Source organism: Podarcis pityusensis, assembly GCF_964106645.2.
Source record: "Podarcis pityusensis genome assembly, chromosome: 7".
Classification (NCBI taxonomy): Eukaryota; Metazoa; Chordata; class Lepidosauria; order Squamata; family Lacertidae; genus Podarcis; species Podarcis pityusensis.
Window position 1 is genome coordinate 64993982 of NC_138031.1, and position 17755 is coordinate 65011736.

Sequence of the window (17755 nt, forward strand, 5' to 3'; positions counted from 1 at the left end):
GAGAGAGAGAGCGCCCCCTGCAGGCCTGTCTGGAGCCTCGCCCGGCCAAGGGGAAAGCAAAGGTGGAACTGACTGCACTATGATGGGGAGAGCGCAGGGCCAAAGGGGCCTGGACCAGGCGAGAGGAGGGGGGCGGGTGCTGCTGCGCTTTGGCGCCCGCCAAGGTGCGCCCCGAGGCCCACGCGCTCCCTAGAGGTCTTTCGGGGTCACTCGGAGCGCGGCGACTGCAAAAGGGGAAACCGTAATAGTGGAGAGGGAAGAGCTGGCTAAATCCAGTTTGCAATGTCTATAAATGGCGTTTCTCTCTTCCAAGGTGCACATTTTTTATTTTTGAAAAAAAATATCACTCAGTGTCATCCCTCACGTCAGGGCTGTTTGTGGGCGTGAGGTTGTACTTCCTCCGCCCCCTCCTAATGGAGTGAACCATTCCCTGCTCTGCCTTCCCTCTCTCCTTCTCGGTCTGTTTCTGCCCCCTTTCCCTCGATCTCTCTTCTTCTTCTCCTTCTTCTTCTCCTCCAGCTCGGTGTGCGTGTCGGTGTGTTGTAAGAGGAGGAAAGGAAAGAAAAAGAAAAAATAATTTAAAAAAATAAAAAAGAACAGGGCAGAGCAGAAAGGAAAGGAAAAGTCTCTCGGCTGCTCGGAACTAGTTGGCAATGCCTGGGGTGCAACGGCCCCCCACATTTCCCCAAGTCACACTTTAAGGAAAGAAAGACAGGGAAGAGAAAGAGACACGAAAGATCTGCAGTCGCAAATGGTTGTACTCAATATAGGATGGGACTTAAGTTGAACGGCAGATACATTTCTCTGGTCCTTGCTGTGCAGCTAGGTAAGTGGACTCACACTTTCTTATGGAAGCAAGGGATTGGGGGGGAGGATTTTGAAAGGGGGGGTTGCCTTCAAATGCACCAAAGTATGCATAGAGAAAGTAAATAAAAAAAATATGCAAAGCAACCCGGAATAGGCAAATTATTGCTGGCCAAAGATTGCCAATAATTTGTGACAACGAGACTCTGCAATACGAGGTCTGCAGCGCCGAATGTCTCTCTTCTCGCTTTTGTTTGAGAAAACACAGTTTGCTGGTTGCTTCAAAATCTCCCCCCTTCATTTCCCTTCCCCCTGCCCAAAAAGACCCCTTCCTCAATTGCACTGCTGTGTTGCTTATTTCTTGCCCCAAATATATTCGCACGCGCGCGCGCACACAAAAAGCTTGCATCTCTGGAGGGCTGCATCCTATTTGTCCAAAGCTAAATTCATTACCCCCCCCCCCCGCAACCTCCGGGCCGAAAAATAATAAGGAAATAAATGGAGAAGGAAGAGAAATTAAGAGAGATTGGTACAAAACAATGTAATTCCACCACTTGAAAATCCGAATCTGCAAAAGGGGAGGGAGAAAGCAAGAAAATCAAAAGGCAGTTTGAAGTTTCTGTCCCAACTGCAATCGTTTTACAAAAGTATACTGGAGAGGAGGAAGAGGGAGCATCTTGTATCAAAAGGTGAAGAAGGAAGGAGAAATCAAGGCGATCTTTGGCTAAGGTGGCTCGGGTTTTCTGAGCCTCTCTCCCTAAAATATTTGTTTTAAAATACTTATATTTGGATGGGGGGTTACTAAAAATAGCACGGACTTCATTGCACGTTGGGGAGGGGGACCCGGGGCTCGGTTTGTCCCTGGTTTTGTTTGATGTGCTATTCAAGGGTCCTCGTTTGAATGCTGTTGGGAGTTTATGCCTCGGAGGTTCCTTGGGAGTTAAGCATCACTTCGGGTTCTGCATTGAGCAACATTTAGAGGCGAAGCCTTCTTGTTTTGCTGCGGTGGTAGGAAAGGTAAATTCGACTGGCAGCTTAACTGGGAAGCGTGCCCTTCTACGTTTGTCATGGATGTAGATTTAAAGAACTGCAACCCTCCCCCCCCCCTTCGGAAACGCTCCCCTCCCTCCAGCTCCCTGTCCCAAATCTGCAGATCTCGGGTTTATTTCACTTTCTCTCGCTCTGTCGCCTGTCCCTGCAGATTTTGAGAAATAGAGGCGGCTGGGGAGCGGTGGGGGAAAGGGATCATTGTCGACTCCTGGAGTAATAATAATAATAATAATACAGACGAATAAATAATACGATCGTAAAAATAGAAGCAAGAATGGAATTAATTGCGTGCAGGGCCATCCTGGGAGTGTGTGTGTGTGTGTGTGTGTGTGTGTGTGTGTGTAAAGCTCCTCTAAGGTTGTGTCTTGACAACGTTGGAATTTCACTTCTATGTGCATTTCCATATTAAAAAATAGCCTCTGCCTCTATGTCCGGCTAAGGTTATTTTCCAGGAAGAGACACGGCATTGCCCTTGTCCTCGAAATGAATTTGTCCATTTCTTTCTTTTACCATTTGCAAGTCAGGATAGTCCTCATGCAGGAATTAGGAAGGCTAGAAACGGGGAGGGATAGCACACGCAAATATATGTATATTGTGTGTGTGTGTTTGTATAGGAAAGGCAGCTATGGAGATGGACTGATTGAAAAACAAAGCAGTCTTTCTGGCATCACTTTTCCCAGAAGGAATCAAAAGGTTTTGATTCCTCACAACATGACCATTAGACAATCCAAAATCTTGCCTAGTGTTAGGCAATAACATAACATTGGGCTTTGAACATCTGGATATCGTTTCTATTGGCAGAGTGCTGGAATTTGGGTTTGTAAATGGGAAATACTATGAGTTAAGGATGTGTGTGTGCTTCAGAATATATGCTCTCCTTTGCGTGTTGATCCTGGTGCCTCGAATGTGCCTGAAACGGGTGACCTTTTGGGGCAAAAAAGGCTTGCTGAATGAGACAAGGCAGGAAAAATAGGGGGGAGATGAAGACCTTCTGAAAAATAGAAACAGACCTGGGAGGTGCAAAAAGAGTGCCCGTGCACACTCGTACACACACATTTACACACGTGTCTGTGTGTCTGGCACACATTCTTCACATCTACCGTTCTTTTAGCTTCATTTAAAAAAACAGCAAAAAGAGCGCAAATCACGTGTGCGATTTGTACGCTGTTGTGAATGAGGTTTTGTCAACCTTTCATAAGAGCAAACGACCCTACATGATGGGCAGGAGAAGAGGGAAGGCGCTCTCCAAGGTGCTGATGGTTGTCCTAGCTTGGCGGCAGGATGGTGGTCAGTTTCAGGAGCATAATGTTGTTTGTTACACGATCCCTTCTCTTCCTGTGGCAGCCACTACCAGGTCAACTGAACAGGTGGGAGAGGAGAGGCGCTTATTCTTAGCACTCCTCCGGTTAGCATCGTCATTGCCACCCTTCACACTTGGTTGCAAGGCGGGGGGGGGGGTGAGGAAGACCGTCAAATACGTGGGCCGAAGACTTTCCTTTGGGAACATGCCCTTTCAGGATGCCTCAGCCGAGGAGAGACAGTTTTAAAACGCAAGGGCTGTGTGTGTGTGTGTGTGTGTGTGTGTGTGTGTGTGTGTGTTTAATAGGACGCGCTATACTCTGGGGATGGTCTCCTATGTGCGTTATTTGTTTGTAGGTTCCAGTGTGTGTGGCAGCCAATGTCTGCAGCCTCTGCGTGTTTTGACGTGCTGGGGAGTGGGTTAGAGAAGGAGGGAGGTGGTTACTAAATCAGGTTAGCCATAAATCAGTGGGAGGGAGGGAAGAGGGGGGTTTCCACCGACACTCAGCATTGTGGACAGGACCTCTTTTATTCCAGAACCGATTTCCCCTTACACACACACACACACACAGCCCTTTAAATGGTTCGCTTCGATCCTCTCTAAAGAAGTGAAAAATAAATAAAAACTCTCTCTTCCCCTTGCAATCTCTAATCTACGCTGTAAATGTCCCCGAGGCTGGGCAAGCGCACTAAGCGCACGGCGGAGGGGAAATGGATATATTCCCTAACCCGCTTGCTTTGGAAGGCTGTGGCGTTGGGCAACGAGAGCCGCGGACGGTTTGCTGGGGATCAAGCCAGTGATCAATTAAACCAACAAGACGCTAATTCCCTTTCATTTGCTGCAGGATTGGTAGGGATAAAGCCCCCGTATGCTCCTCGCTATCAACACACCTGCTCCTGCAAAGCCAGAGACATTGCTGCTGCGGCTGCTTTTGATATGTGTGATTTTGTGTGTGTGTGTGTGTGTGTGTGAGAGAGAGAGAGAGAGAGAGAGAGAGAGAGAAAGCAATGTAGTCAATTCATCAGCGCGCAAGCAAAAATGACTCAACTACTCCCCACCCCGCTCACTCACACACTGACAGAGAGAGAAAGAGCGCGTTGCAGTGATGAAGAGAGAAATTTCACCACCTGTGCAATATCTAGAACCATTATGATCAAAGAGCCTTTTGCTTGGGTAGGGGGTAGCTTCGCTTTGGGAAAGCGTAGAATGAACAACGAAGTCCTTCAGATTAGTAGGTGTCCTCCCCCCCTTTGATTTGATGTCTGCTGCACCCAAAAGAGACGTCAGGAAGCCGTGTTTCTCTCCCCCCCCCTGCCCCCAGGGAAGGGTCTCCAGGCTTCATGCTTCCTGCAGATCTTTCAGAGCGACTTGGGGATTTCACTGCGAGAGGCAGAAGATGGATAGTGGAGAATCAGTGTCGATGATGTGTGTGGTGGATAGAGACAGCAGAGCAGACGCTCTTGGGGTGGCGGGGGAGAACTCAGCCAAGGCGAGTGGTGGAGAGATTAAATGAGACAGGGTGAGCCCAGAGGATGTTCTTCTGTCTCCACTTCAGTGGAAGAACCTGAATGGGGAAGTCGCGGACGAGGAGGAGGAGGGACCAAGAATAAGGGATTAAGCATGCACCGAACATGTCAACCTCCCTTTAGGTTCTCACTGATGCAAGTTACACATTAATAGGAATTCACATGCGACTAAGCAACTCACTGTTCTCCCCAGTGCATTGAATTGCATCCGCTATATCGCATTTCCAAATTCTGACCATGCAACAGGGGAGGAAATAGGGGAAAAGGTTTTCTTGCGGGAAACAATTTGTTGAAAAGAAGACCTACATGTATGCCTGGTGATTTCTATTCCAGACTTTTTTCCTCCACCAGCTCCATTTTTCACCATAAAATACCCACCAGCTTCAGTTTTTGAAAGGCTCTGCAAGTTGCTACAACCTACTTGAAGGTTAAGTGTAATGATTATTAACTACCGCTAAACTGCTGAAATAAATTTGACGTTTTTTGAAGTTGACTTTTTCTTTTAAAAAGTAAGTGAAATTTAGAGAAACGGGGGAGGGGAGAGAAAGATTTTAAACTCCACTCCAAATAATTCAAAACAGTGTATCTTTAAGAGGATATTATACATATATAGATATTATACATATATATGGAACAACTTGACAGAAATGAGGTTGCTATTATTATAAGTGATGCAACTGCATTTTATTTATTTATTTAAGGGACACTTTAAAAAGAAGCGTCAAAAGACGGTTTGATATGTGTGGTCTCCATTTAAAATATATCCGGTCCAATTAAATGATCCTGAAAGGGAAAATGACTTTTGTGATGAGAACAAAGCAAAGCAGATCCTCTTCCAGCTTTGAGACGCGTGTGCGCGCGCGTGTGTAGATGCGTGCGTAGATGAAGTGTGATGGATAGGATTGATCACAGTTCTCTGGAGTCGGAATTCAGGGTTGGGTATCGCGCGCTGTTTACCTTGCTAGGAGCTGTCCAGTTGACGTGGTGCTGATCTGTTCCCCAGCATACCTGGTGCAAGCAGTCAGAGCAGCGGGCAAGTGCGATGCGGTCTTTCAGGGCTTCTCGAACTGTGTGCTCAAGATGGGCAATAAGATTGCCACCTACCCTCAAGACCTGGACGACAAGAGAAATCTCGAAACAATCTGCCGGTAGGTGCACCTCTTCTTGTTATGGCTCTTCACGGTGATTCTTTACTTTATAACACTGTATACGTATGTGCGTGTGTTTTGCAGGGAGTGGAGCTTTGACTTTTTGTTGAGATCTCTATGCTACTGTCATGTGAACCTAAAGCTCTGTAGCCAGACAAAAGACTACCAGTTTGCCAGAGGAGTTGTTCTTTCATGTGTAGTTTGCTTGCACGCTGCACAGGCTTAATCCTCAACAGACTGAAATGCTAAGCTAAGTATAACCATGCAAAGCACGCATGGATGTCGGGTGCAGTCTTCACCCTGTTAATGTAAATGGCAACAACCTCGTCGTTTTAATACCCCCATGTTAAGCACCTAGAAGTCCATCAGAATTCAACGGGATTTGCTTCCAAATATGTGTGCATTTCATATCTCGGCTCTCACTAGGCCCTGTTACAATTAGGGGTTTTCAAATTATTGTTATTATTCTGATACATTGTGCGATGGTTCTTCTATTTTCCTTCTGATTTCTTTTTGCTAGTAACAATAATCAGCAGGACAGTATTCACGTCCCTGCCTGCTCAATTAATAGCGTCATGCACATAAAATGCATAGGAACAACAACTTTGCTTCCACTCCCAAAAAATTTGGTATTGTCCCTCTGAGGTTTGAAACGGTAGTTTTCAATGCCTGAGACAAGGCTTGCAGCAGAGGTGTCCAGCTCTATTGTCTCCTTAGTCCACTTGGAAGAGCTTTTAACGGAATGGGTTTATTCTATCTGAAGGTATGATGAGGAATAGCTACCCAAAAAGAGCGAAAGGGGGTGGATAATGCTTTAAAATGCTCGCGAGGGCTGGTAAAGTTTTAGAATGTGATGTAAAACTGCGATGTAATCTCACAGTGCACCGCACTATAATTTCAGAACAAATGTCTGCTTTGTCATGCCATGTGGTCACTTACTATAGTGTTGTTTTGTGTGTGTAATGTAATACAGCCCATATTAAACTGAATCGTGATAATGTGGTGTTGGGATCCCCACCCCATCCGTTGCAAGAGTTGCTGCAGTTAAGGTTGCCATGTGTCCTGTTTTTCCAGGGCACGTTCTCTATTTCAGGGGTAGAATCTGAGACAAAATTGCATTCATTTGCTTTGAATAGCCGTCATAGCGTCCTCTTTTTTTGCCCTTCAAAATATGACAACTCTACTGTACAGTACAGAGCGGGGATTCAAACCTAGGTCTCTCTGTCCCAAGCCTCCTTATAGGACATCCCTTTAGAATTCGTATTTTAAAACGAAGACATTAAAAAGTTTTAAACTGCAACTGAACAGCCTGGTGTGGTTTTTGCAAGCCATTTTTGGAGCCCCGAAGGCGCTATAGATGCAAGTGGTCTTGTTTCCCGTGAGGGAACGAGAGAGATCATATTTCTACAGGGCAACCGAATCTAAATCCCAAACCAGTGGACAGATTGTGTGCGTAAATTTGCCTCCCACCTACTCGCTGCTAAGCAAAATTCGAAAACAAGATTTCATTCTACCAAAATGTCTTGAGTTAGGTTGTCCCATTTCAGTCCACTATTTAGATGGGAAGTTGACACGCAGCCAAACTGTTTTCATGTTTCCTTGAGAGCAAGCCCCTCTCATTTTAACTGGACTTAACATCCAAGTCAGACTGTAATGATCATGTTCCACAGAATCAAATGAAATTTGTTTCCAACACCACGGCAGCAGCCTGACACTTTAAACTGGTTTTGCTGGGAATGATACCGTTGGATTTACTGGGATTTACTTCTGAGAAAGCCTGCCTATATAGAATCGGACTGTAAACGTGCTGAGGCTTTCAAGTCTTAATTGGACACCGAAACTTAACTTGCTCGAAATATATATAAAAAAAAAAAAATGCTGAAGGCATTGGGACTAATTCCCTGTTAAATCCGAGTACCCATCGGCTTGAATCCAAAATTACTTCCTCTTGAATTGTGTGGGCGAGGATAAAAGCAGCTCAGATCAAACTGGGCTGTGTATTTACCTCAAAGGTAAATTCATTCATTTAGAAATTAGTGCTTTTGAAACCACTGTTTAGAACTGGGTTGCATCTAGGCGGTTTTATTGGTTTTATTTTTGTTAATAGGGGCGGAGGAACAGTGTAGTTGATTATAAAGATGGGAGCCGAAATTCCAAAGAGAATTGCCCATTCTTCCCCTCTCCCTGCAAAATCCAACGTCCCACCTCGCAATATAATAGCGAGGGATTGCCTTTTGCTTTCTATTCCTTTCCTCAGGACATTTCGTTTGAATGACTGGCATTCCAGCTAGACCTCTATCTATATGAGACAGCAACAAAATACTCTGGTGTTGGCAGCAACATGGCGCGGTCCTGGTGGGGAGAAATCGAAAGATACCCCCTTCCCTCCAATCATGAGAAACGCCAGCCACCGCCCAGCCATCATAATGTACATTCAGCGGAGACATTCGCTGCCCCCGCGCGCAAGACAACAACTCCCGCTTCCCAGCCGTGTTGGAAACCTCCGTTGTTTCCCAGAAAATGTCTGCCTGGGATCCTGCTTGACAGAACAACTAGTTAGCTACAAAAAATACAAAATAAGAGAGCTGCAGTATGCTTGGCGCGAGACAGAAAGGAAGTGGGGAGCAGGAGGAGGAGGAGGTTGGAGGAAGAGGCGCCCCCACCAACACACACACACACACACACACACACACACACACACACACACACACCTCTTGGCCTAGATTCTGGAGTCAGAACCCCTCGCAGCTCCACGGATCATGCGCCTAGATTCTAGAGAGGTCGCCTCCTCTCTCTCTCCCTCCCTCCCTCCCTTCTTCTCTGTGCGCGCGCTCTCTCTCCTCTCTCTCTCTCGCCCTTGTGTGTGTATTGAAAGAAGCTCAGGGAAGATTTAGTTTTCCTTTGGGAGATGCAATTACGGCAGAAATACAGTAGAAGAGGCGCCCTCTCCAGCCTTCACGCCATCTCCATGCCTCATTATTTATTACAAATGCAGCCAGCGTTGGACTCCACGAGACCAGTCCCGAGTGCTCATAAATTAGAGTTTGTGCCACGTTTCCACACACACACACACCGCCCCCCCGCCCCAAGCCATCCAGAGTAATAGCCAGCCTTAGCCAAAACGCCTACATTTGGCAACGGGGAGGGTTAGGGTGTTGCTGTTGGGTTTTGTTCGTTTTAAAATCCTTTGGAGCGGAGGGAAAGAACAAAAGAGCCCTTATGTAGCCACTTACCTGTGGATGCCGGCCTCGATCAGGAGGCGCCACTCTGCTCTAAAAGGCAACTCTGCGGCACAGCTGGGACGGGATGCTATTGTTGTTTGTTCTGCAAAAAGGAATCGGTTCTAATCTTGGAACGAGGAGATGGTCAGCTTGCAAGTAGATTAGGTCAGGCGCGCAAGCGGTGCGTGCTCATTATGGCAAAGGAAAGGGGCATATTACATAACACACACAGGCAGAGCTGAGGAAAGGAATAGGGCTGCCTAAAAGCAGTCAGTGGGAAGAGCTTGTGGGTCAGAACAGCACGCTCTGGGGAGCATCAGATTACACCGAAATGTTCCAGCAAGTTAAGAGACCAGTGGTGGCAGAAAGGCACTCTGCACATGCTCCAAAGACACCCATCATTTTTGGTGTCATAGAATTGTAGAGTTGGAAAGGGACCCCAAGGCTCTTCTAGATTCTTGCAATGCAGGAATCTTAACTAAAACACCCAAGACAGATGGCCATCCAAATCTGCTTAAAAACCTCCAAGGAAGGAAAGTCCACAACCGCCTATGGGCGTCCATTCCACTGTTCAACAGCTCTTGCTGTCAGAAAGCTTTTTATGGTGTTTAGTCGTGTTCACAGCAAACCACCCTGTCATTAAGAGAAAATTTGAGGACTAAGCCATGGTGACTTCTAGATCAAGTGAAGCCCGCATTCGTGCCATCAATGACTGGTGGCAATTTAGTAGGTTCAGCCATTCACACATTCAAGTATTGGGGCCATGTGGGAGGCGCACTCTGCCTCTATATGCACCAGCAGCCCCCAAAACGGGTCACACTGTTCACCCCAACCTCTTAAGAACAGTTGATGTTATTAAACATATCTGAAAGCAGAAACAACAGCAAGCAAGGATGCCAGCTGTGAGCCATCATCAAGTTCACCAAAGAAGGCCAAAATGAAGGCCCCTACAGTGGTCTCTCTTCGGTTCATATAATCATAGGATTGTAGAGTTGTAATGGACCCCAAGGGACGCGGGTGGCGCTGTGGGTTAAACCACAGAGCCTAGGACTTGCCGATCGGAAGGTCGGCGGTTCAAATCCCCGTGACGGGGTGAGCTCCCATTGCTCAGTCCCAGCTCCTGCCAACCTAGCAGTTCGAAAGCACGTCAAAGTGCAAGTAGATAAATAGGTACCACTCGGGCAGGAAGGTAAACAGCATTTCCGTGCACTGCTCTGGTTCGCCAGAAGCGCCTTAGTCATGCTGGCCACATGACCTGGAAGCTGTACGCCGGCTCCCTCGGCCAATAAAGCGAGATGAGTGCGGCAACCCCAGAGTCGGTCACGACTGGACCTAATGGTCAGAGGTCCCTTTACCTTTTAATGGACCCCAAAGGTCATCTGGTTCAACCCCTTCCAATGCAGAAATCTCTCCTAAAGCATCCATGACAACCCCAAACAGAAGTAGGCACTGGACTACAATTCCCAGTTTCTGCAGCCTGCTTAATCTGCCAGCAACCTGATCCTAAGGACAACTAGCTTGGAACTTGGAATGAACTTCTACTGAGTTAGCATTGGCACTCATTCAAAGGCACTATGGTTCCTTGCCCAATATATATATTCAGACAAAGGTGAAGGTTGGGATGGGAAACAGAATTGCTGCCAGCACCTTTGTCCAACCATTAAAATAGTCCGCCAAATGTTCGTAAATATGACAGTGTTTGCCATGTAGATATTGCCATAAAATAGGTGGCAGCATTTACACATCAGGATCCTTCCAAAGCATTGCTTATGCCCTTGACTTAAGTGTTCTTGGAATGTGCCTACTGACCACCCTCCAATGGATGGAGCCATGCAACTGATAGCCGCTGGGCAACTTTGTAGGAGCTTTGTCGAAGATTTGTGGCTCTCCAGTACATGTTACGTTACATCATGTTTTTGTGCAGAAATTATCCCTGTACCTTAATCAACCAAGCAGAATCTTGCTGCACTTGGACTTTACATGTGAAATCCCCTTGCTGTAAATGCATCATTATAATTCGGTTTGTGCAACAAGCTTTAGAGACCATTGTATATACCATTTTTGCGGGGGGTGGGGGGACGGACCACTTGTTATTGTTCTGTGCTTGCTTCCTTTGCCCCATTTTGCTAATGTCATTTGGACACTGACAGTGTGGGGGAAAATTTTTTTGTTTGAAATTCCCCTTTTAGGTCTTTTATGGTATATTTAGTTTTTATTTTACCAGCTTCTTTCCCACCACAATAAACTTCCCCCGGTTCTTTAGTTTAGTTCAATCCAGACCAAATGACGTAATGCAGAAATATGTGGTTTCTGATTCTTGTGTTTAGAATACTGAGGTTTAAGCACGTCTACTCCTAGGGCTAATTAACCCCCAATTAAATTCCTGTCTCACACACACACACACACACACACACACACACAGGCTCTCAGGTTATCACTCAAACTGGTTTCCCAATGTGTGGAAGGGTATCAAGCTTTAATGCTAAGAAGACTCAGATTTAGCACCTGTTTTCAGTATCAGAACTTAGCCCCAGAATATGTGAAGTAATAAATTACCTATTTATTTGGATCTATCATTTACATTGATACCCACCCTTTCTTCCAAGGAGATTAGGACAGCTAACACGGTTCCCTATCCCCCATTATATCCTCACAAGAACCCCATGAGGTTGGTAAGGTTGAGCATTAGTGATTTTTTTTTTACTTATTAATTAAATTTGTATACCACCTTACATCCATAGATCTCAGTGCAGTTTACAGCAATGACAGCCCAAGGTTACCCAGTGAGCTTCATAATAACAGACTTCCAAGAGGGGTGGTGGACTCCTTCCTTGGAGGTTTTTAAGCAGAGATTGGATTGCCATCTGTCATGGATGCTTTAGCTGAGATTCCAGCATTGCAGAGGGTTGGACTAGATGACCCTTGGGTCCCTTAAAACTCTAAGACTCTACGATAATAATAAAATTATTATTAATGTGGAATGCCCTCCCAGAAGATGTCAAGGAGATAAATAACAATACAACTTGTAGAAGACATCTGAAGGCAGTTCTGTATAGGGAAGTTTTCAATGTTTGATGTTTTATTATGTTTTTATATCTGCTGGAAGCTGGCGGGGGTGGCTGGGACAACCCAGTCAGATGGGAGGGGTACAAATAATATCATCATCATCATCATCATCATCATTATTACTTGAGTCCTCCAATCCTGAACCACAATTTCAATGCAATTGTAAATTAAGGCAGTTTGTGATATGCTCGCAAGAACTACATTTTTAAACTCAGGAACTCAGCCCTGGAACATTAGAAATTATAAAGAAGACTGTCCCTTTGAGCCTACGCCCAGTGCATTCTCATCGCAATTGGGGAATTACACCTCTCCACCCCCCACATCAGGGACGCCAGTGGCGCTGTGGGTTAAACCACAGAGCCTAGGGGTGAGCCTCCGTTGCTCGGTCCCTGCTCCTGCCCACCTAGCAGTTCGAAAGCACGTCAAAGTGCAAGTAGATAAATAGGTACCACTCCAGCGGGAAGGTAAACGGCTCTCTGCGCGCTGCTCTGGTTCGCCAGAAGCGGCTTAGTCATGCTGGCCACATGACCCGGAAGCTGTACGCTGGCTCCCTCAGCCAATAAAGCGAGATGAGCGCCACAACCCCAGAGTCGGCCACGAATGGTCAGGCGTCCCTTTACCTTTACCCCCCACATCCTGCCCCACCAGACACACTTTAAGGGAGGGAGACAGTGATTACAAAGCCCCTTTTATTTCCTCAACTAAACATCGGGAGAGAGAACCTCAAGACATCTATCATGTCTACATATCCACAGCACTGCGATTGGAAGGTGGGGGGAGATTCCAGGTGAGGAGACCCTCATAGTGCAGCAGTCCTCTGCATGAAGAAGGTCCTTAGTATAAACCCTTCCATCCTCAGTTAAAAGAATCTGTTTGGATACAGGCTGCTGCACTCATTAGACTCTTCTTATGTTCTTAGCAGCAGAGGCTAAGAAAGGACTCTGTTGAGACACTGAAATGCTACCACCAAGTCAGAGTAGATCTTCCTGAGCTGGCCTATGTGTTGAAAATGGGCTGAAACCCGGTGAAACAGATTTTAACTGATAGATTAATTGATGGGCCCATTAACAGATGAGTCTATCAATAACGAATCTGCATGAGAATGCAATCTTTTCTGAAGCAAGGAGCCCATTCCACTGTAGTTTGACGATGCACACATGAACTCTACAAGACATTGTTTTGGCAGAGCCATTCCTCCTAGGTGGGTGGGTGGGAATGTCTCTCTTACGATGAGTTCTACCATCTGCTCTTTGGGTAAAAACTTGTACCACAAACATTACTTTGTATTTTTTAAAACTCTGCTGTCCAATTATGGGGGTGACATTGCTCTAACTTACTCATTGAGTAAACACCCAGCGCTGACAGGGAACTCGCTTTCTCCTCCTGTTCTGCAGTCAAGAAAGGCACTAATCCCAAGGTCGGCAAAGTAACCTAGGGAGGAAGAGGAGCAGCTCAATGTAGACAGAGCATGCTCAGTAGCCATGGAATGTTGGCTGTTGCAGGTGGGAGGGAAACAGTGGGTGGAATGGAGTATCCTGGGAAAGGGAATGGCTGGCTGGCAGGAATCACACACAAACATAGGAAGCTACCATATACTGAGTACAGTGGTACCTTGGGTTACATATGCTTCAGGTTACATACGCTTCAGGTTACAGACTCCGCTAACCCAGAAATAGTACCTTGGGTTAAGAACTTTGCTTCAGGATGAGAACAGAAATCGTGCTCCGGCGGCGCAGCAGCAGCAGGCCCCATTAGCTAAAGTGGTGCTTCAGGTTAAGAACAGTTTCAGGTTAAGAATGGACCTCCGGAACGAATTAAGTACTTAACCCGAGGTACCACTGTACATCCAGCTCAGAGTTCCCTAAGCGTCGCAGGGGTCTTTCCTAGCCCCACCTGAGGAGAGGATGCTCTCCTATTAGAGATTAGGCCTGGAAGGAGGGAGGGCCTTGTGACAGCCGACCATTCCTGACCGACTTCTGTCCTTTGTCTTTTTTCCCCTCACCCCCTTCTGTGCTTAGGTACTGGGATGATTTCCATGCCTGCACCCTCACAGCCCTCACAGATTGCCAGGAAGGGGTGACAGACGTCTGGGAAAAACTGAAAGAGAAATCCAAAAAGCTTGACTACGAAGGCAACTTGTTTGTCCTGTGCAGCAAAACACAGCGGGCGGCTTCGTCGGTGGTGGCTTCGGCCTCCCCTTTGCTGCTGGTGGCTCTCTCGGTGGCCCTGGCGACGTACTTCTCATTTTAGAAGACCGCCCCCCCCTGCCTCGCACTTCGTGTAGAGCACGCCTGTCCACATGACGACGATGACGTTTCCTCCTCGCCCCACCTCCTCTTCCTCCTGCCCACCCACCTTCTTCTTCTCTCTTTCTCCAGGAACTGGATTTACAGAGGAAAAGTCTCCATCTTTTTTGCTTTGGGGGAACGAGGGGAGGGGGAGATCTGTTGCGAATTCTCCATGACGCCCGCCATGACACCCACCTGAGAAAGGTTTGGGGAGGACAGAGAGAGATAAACGGCCGCCACCAAGAACTACCACCGCCACCACCGCTCTGACGACGACAAGAAGCACGTTTCTCTCTCTCTCTCTCTCTTGGCCTCCCTGGTTTCTTTTGCATTCTGATGATTTGCCAAATGGTACCAAATGGCAGGCCTCCAAGCCAGCCAACAGCCAAAATCGGACCTCAGCTTTATGCCTCTTCTTCTTCTTCTTCTTCTTCTTTAGACCAAGGTCAGCTGGAGCCCTTCTTTCTTGTGTGCAAAAAGAAATCTCAGGAACGGCCTTCGAGCCACCACCGAATACTCCTAATAAAATAAAATTTAAAAAGCGTTAATAGGTAATAAGAGTAATAATAAAACTAGAATGCTAGTGAGGACACTGCTTGCAGCGACAAACGGAGGGGCTCTTCTGGGAAACATCGACGGGGAAGGATGAGTTGAGCGAGGAAATGTAAAAGGAAAAGAAGAAGGGTTGGGGAAAAACAAAGGAAAGGGAAGAGGGGGGAGGGGGAGAAGGGAACCGGAAATGGATACACCTTCGCTTGGCCACGTGCGGGAAGAAGCACTCAATGGTGAATTAACCCACAGACGATCATCTTTCCTTGGGAACTCGTGTTTTCTTTTGTTTTCCAAGAATTTTTCCGGCCATTCCACTTTAAAGACGTAAGACTCCCCGCCCCCCTGCCCTTCCTGATGGTGTGGCTTAGGGGGGCAGAGAGAAAGCGAAAGGACAACCGAACGAGGGAAAGCCAAGAGGGACAAATATTAAAAAGGCGATTTCGCTGAGATGACCTAATGAATGCTGCTGCGTTTGCTGAGAGTTGAGCTTTACTTAAGAGTCAAGGCATTTTTTTCAATTGTCACTGCCTTTTTTCTTTTCTTTTCTTCTTTTCTTTTTCAAAGTTTCCCCCTCTTCTTTTTTAGGTGTTCCACCATTGACGTACGATATCTTAACTATCCAACAGTGTAGATCACAGGGGGCGGGGGGAAGGGGAGGGGGAACGTATACGTTAAGGTAAAAAAAAAAATTAAATTAAAATTAACACACAGCGTAATGGTTTTTTTGGGGGGAAGTATTAAAAGAGCCTTGATTTTAAAAGAAAAAAAATGTAATTTAAGAAAGTTTATTATAAAGTCAATTCAGCAAAAAAAAAAGTTATAAAAGATTTGCTACAAAGTATAGAAAAAGGTATAAAATAAAATTATTGTTTGAAATGAGGATGCAGTTTTATTTTTTAAGAAAAGGTGAATGTATATTATTATATATAATTTTATTATTATAATAATAATAGTATATATAATATAGAATGATTATATTATATATAGTTATTGAAATGTGCTTTCTTCAAGTACATGGAGTAATGGTTTACTAGAGCTTAGCGAGACGCGGGGCAGGTTTTAAGAGGTGCAAGTGGAGAAACGCGAGAATGCCAGATTCTCACATGCGACAAGAATTTTTGGTGTTAAGGGAATAAGAGTCACCCTGAAATCGATGAGATCAGAATGAAGGCTTAACTCTTGGGTTCTTACCTAGCTGTGTTGAGAGTGAAGCTGATGGTACTGTTTGTGTGTGGAAATAAATGCAGAACTTTGTTTATGTTTATGTTTAATATTTATCACTATAAGGTAGTTTGCGCTCCCTTTCTCGGAGTTCCGGGGGGAGGGTTTATGGCTACATCTCCAAAGGGCCCGTGGTTTATAAAGATGCTAAAAGAATGATGAAAAGCCACCTTCAAAAATCTGCCTTTTTTAATGGGATTTCCACAGCGAATCCTAAGCAGGCTTCTTTGGAAACGCACCTCATTGAAAACAAAGGCTCCCATTTCCCGGGGGGGGGGGTGTTAACCATTGGAGTGCCATGCTATCAGAACCATAAGAGACAGTGATCCCCAAACGGATGCTCTTGGGGGGGGGGGTCAGCCGGTTTCCCTTCTCTAGACCTTTGAGACTCCATCGCTTTGAGCCCCCAATCCCTAACATGCTGATGAGATGGGGGGGCGTGACGTGAGGTGAGGTCGCCGCCCTAGACTCAGTTACCTGGGAGTAAGTCTCACTGAACTCATGAGGGCTTACTTCTGTGTCGGATGGCCCTGTAAGTCCCATTGATTTCAGCGGGACTTTCTTTGGTGTGGACATGTTTACCAGCATTGCACTGCCCTTACGAGGGGGTTTTTTTGGGGGGGGGGTAGAGCGTATAGACATATGCTAATTGAAATTAATAACTATATTGTCTACCCACCCGGGGTGCGACTTAACAGTCTTCAATAGCACTTATCATCTTTATTATACACAATAACTCGAGCTGTTATTTTATATACTGTGTGTGTGTGTGTGTGTGTTACAATGTAATATAATATACAATTATAATATATAAGAAAAATCTAATATACAATAGTATATTTTTTCCATTTTATGGCCTTAAAAGCGGGACCACAATAAACCTTCTCAAAATACAAGGCTGCGTGGATGTGTGTGCTTAATATACCCACGGGCAGAACTCACTGTGGTCAGTTTTGCTTCTTCTAATCCTGGAAACGATGCCCCTGGATCTGTCGACAAGACTAACAAATGGGGGTGGGGTGCATATATATATATTGGTTTATTGTGGTCCCCTTTTAAAGGACATAAAATGGAAAATATATTATTGTATATTATGTTTTTCTTATATATTATAATGGCATGGTATCATATCACATTGTATTATTATAATATAATATAATATAATATAATATAATATAATATAATATAATATAATATAATATAATATAATATAATATAATATAATATAATATAACTAGAGCTGTTAAGTGCTATTGAAGACTGTTAAGTGGCGCTCCGGGTGGATGGACAATCCAGTTTCAGTTAGCATATGTCTATCTATCTGCTTGAGGTTTGCCATTAGCTCTCCTCAATACCTTCTACTTACATTGTAAGGGGAAAGTAAGGGCGTCTTTCCCCGAGACCTTTACCAAAGGAGTAACTTCTCCCACAAAGGCTCAAAGAGCACGCGAGTGTCTAATGGCGGACTCCTGCACATGTCTACTCAGAAGTGAGTCCCATTAATTTCCATGGGACTTGATCCCAGACAGTTATTTTATTTATTTATTATGAAATTTGTATACCGCCCTTCACCCGTAGA

The 17755-nt window shown here is 45.5% G+C and overlaps 2 protein-coding genes across 2 annotated transcripts in view; both read left to right on the forward strand.

The window, feature by feature from the left end:
• LOC308481798 (uncharacterized protein) overlaps positions 1 to 17755 on the forward strand; it is a gene marked incomplete at its 3' end in the record, with an annotated part of 231645 nt that overhangs the window by 81590 nt on the left and 132300 nt on the right. The gene's annotated exons all lie outside the window — the stretch shown is intronic.
• On the forward strand, positions 409 to 16213 carry NRN1 (neuritin 1). Its single transcript, XM_081015069.1, has 3 exons — positions 409 to 826; positions 5684 to 5828; positions 14134 to 16213. The coding sequence occupies exons 1-3, from the start codon at positions 772 to 774 to the stop codon at positions 14363 to 14365; spliced, it is 432 nt and encodes a 143-aa protein (XP_080871195.1). The 5' UTR covers positions 409 to 771; the 3' UTR covers positions 14366 to 16213.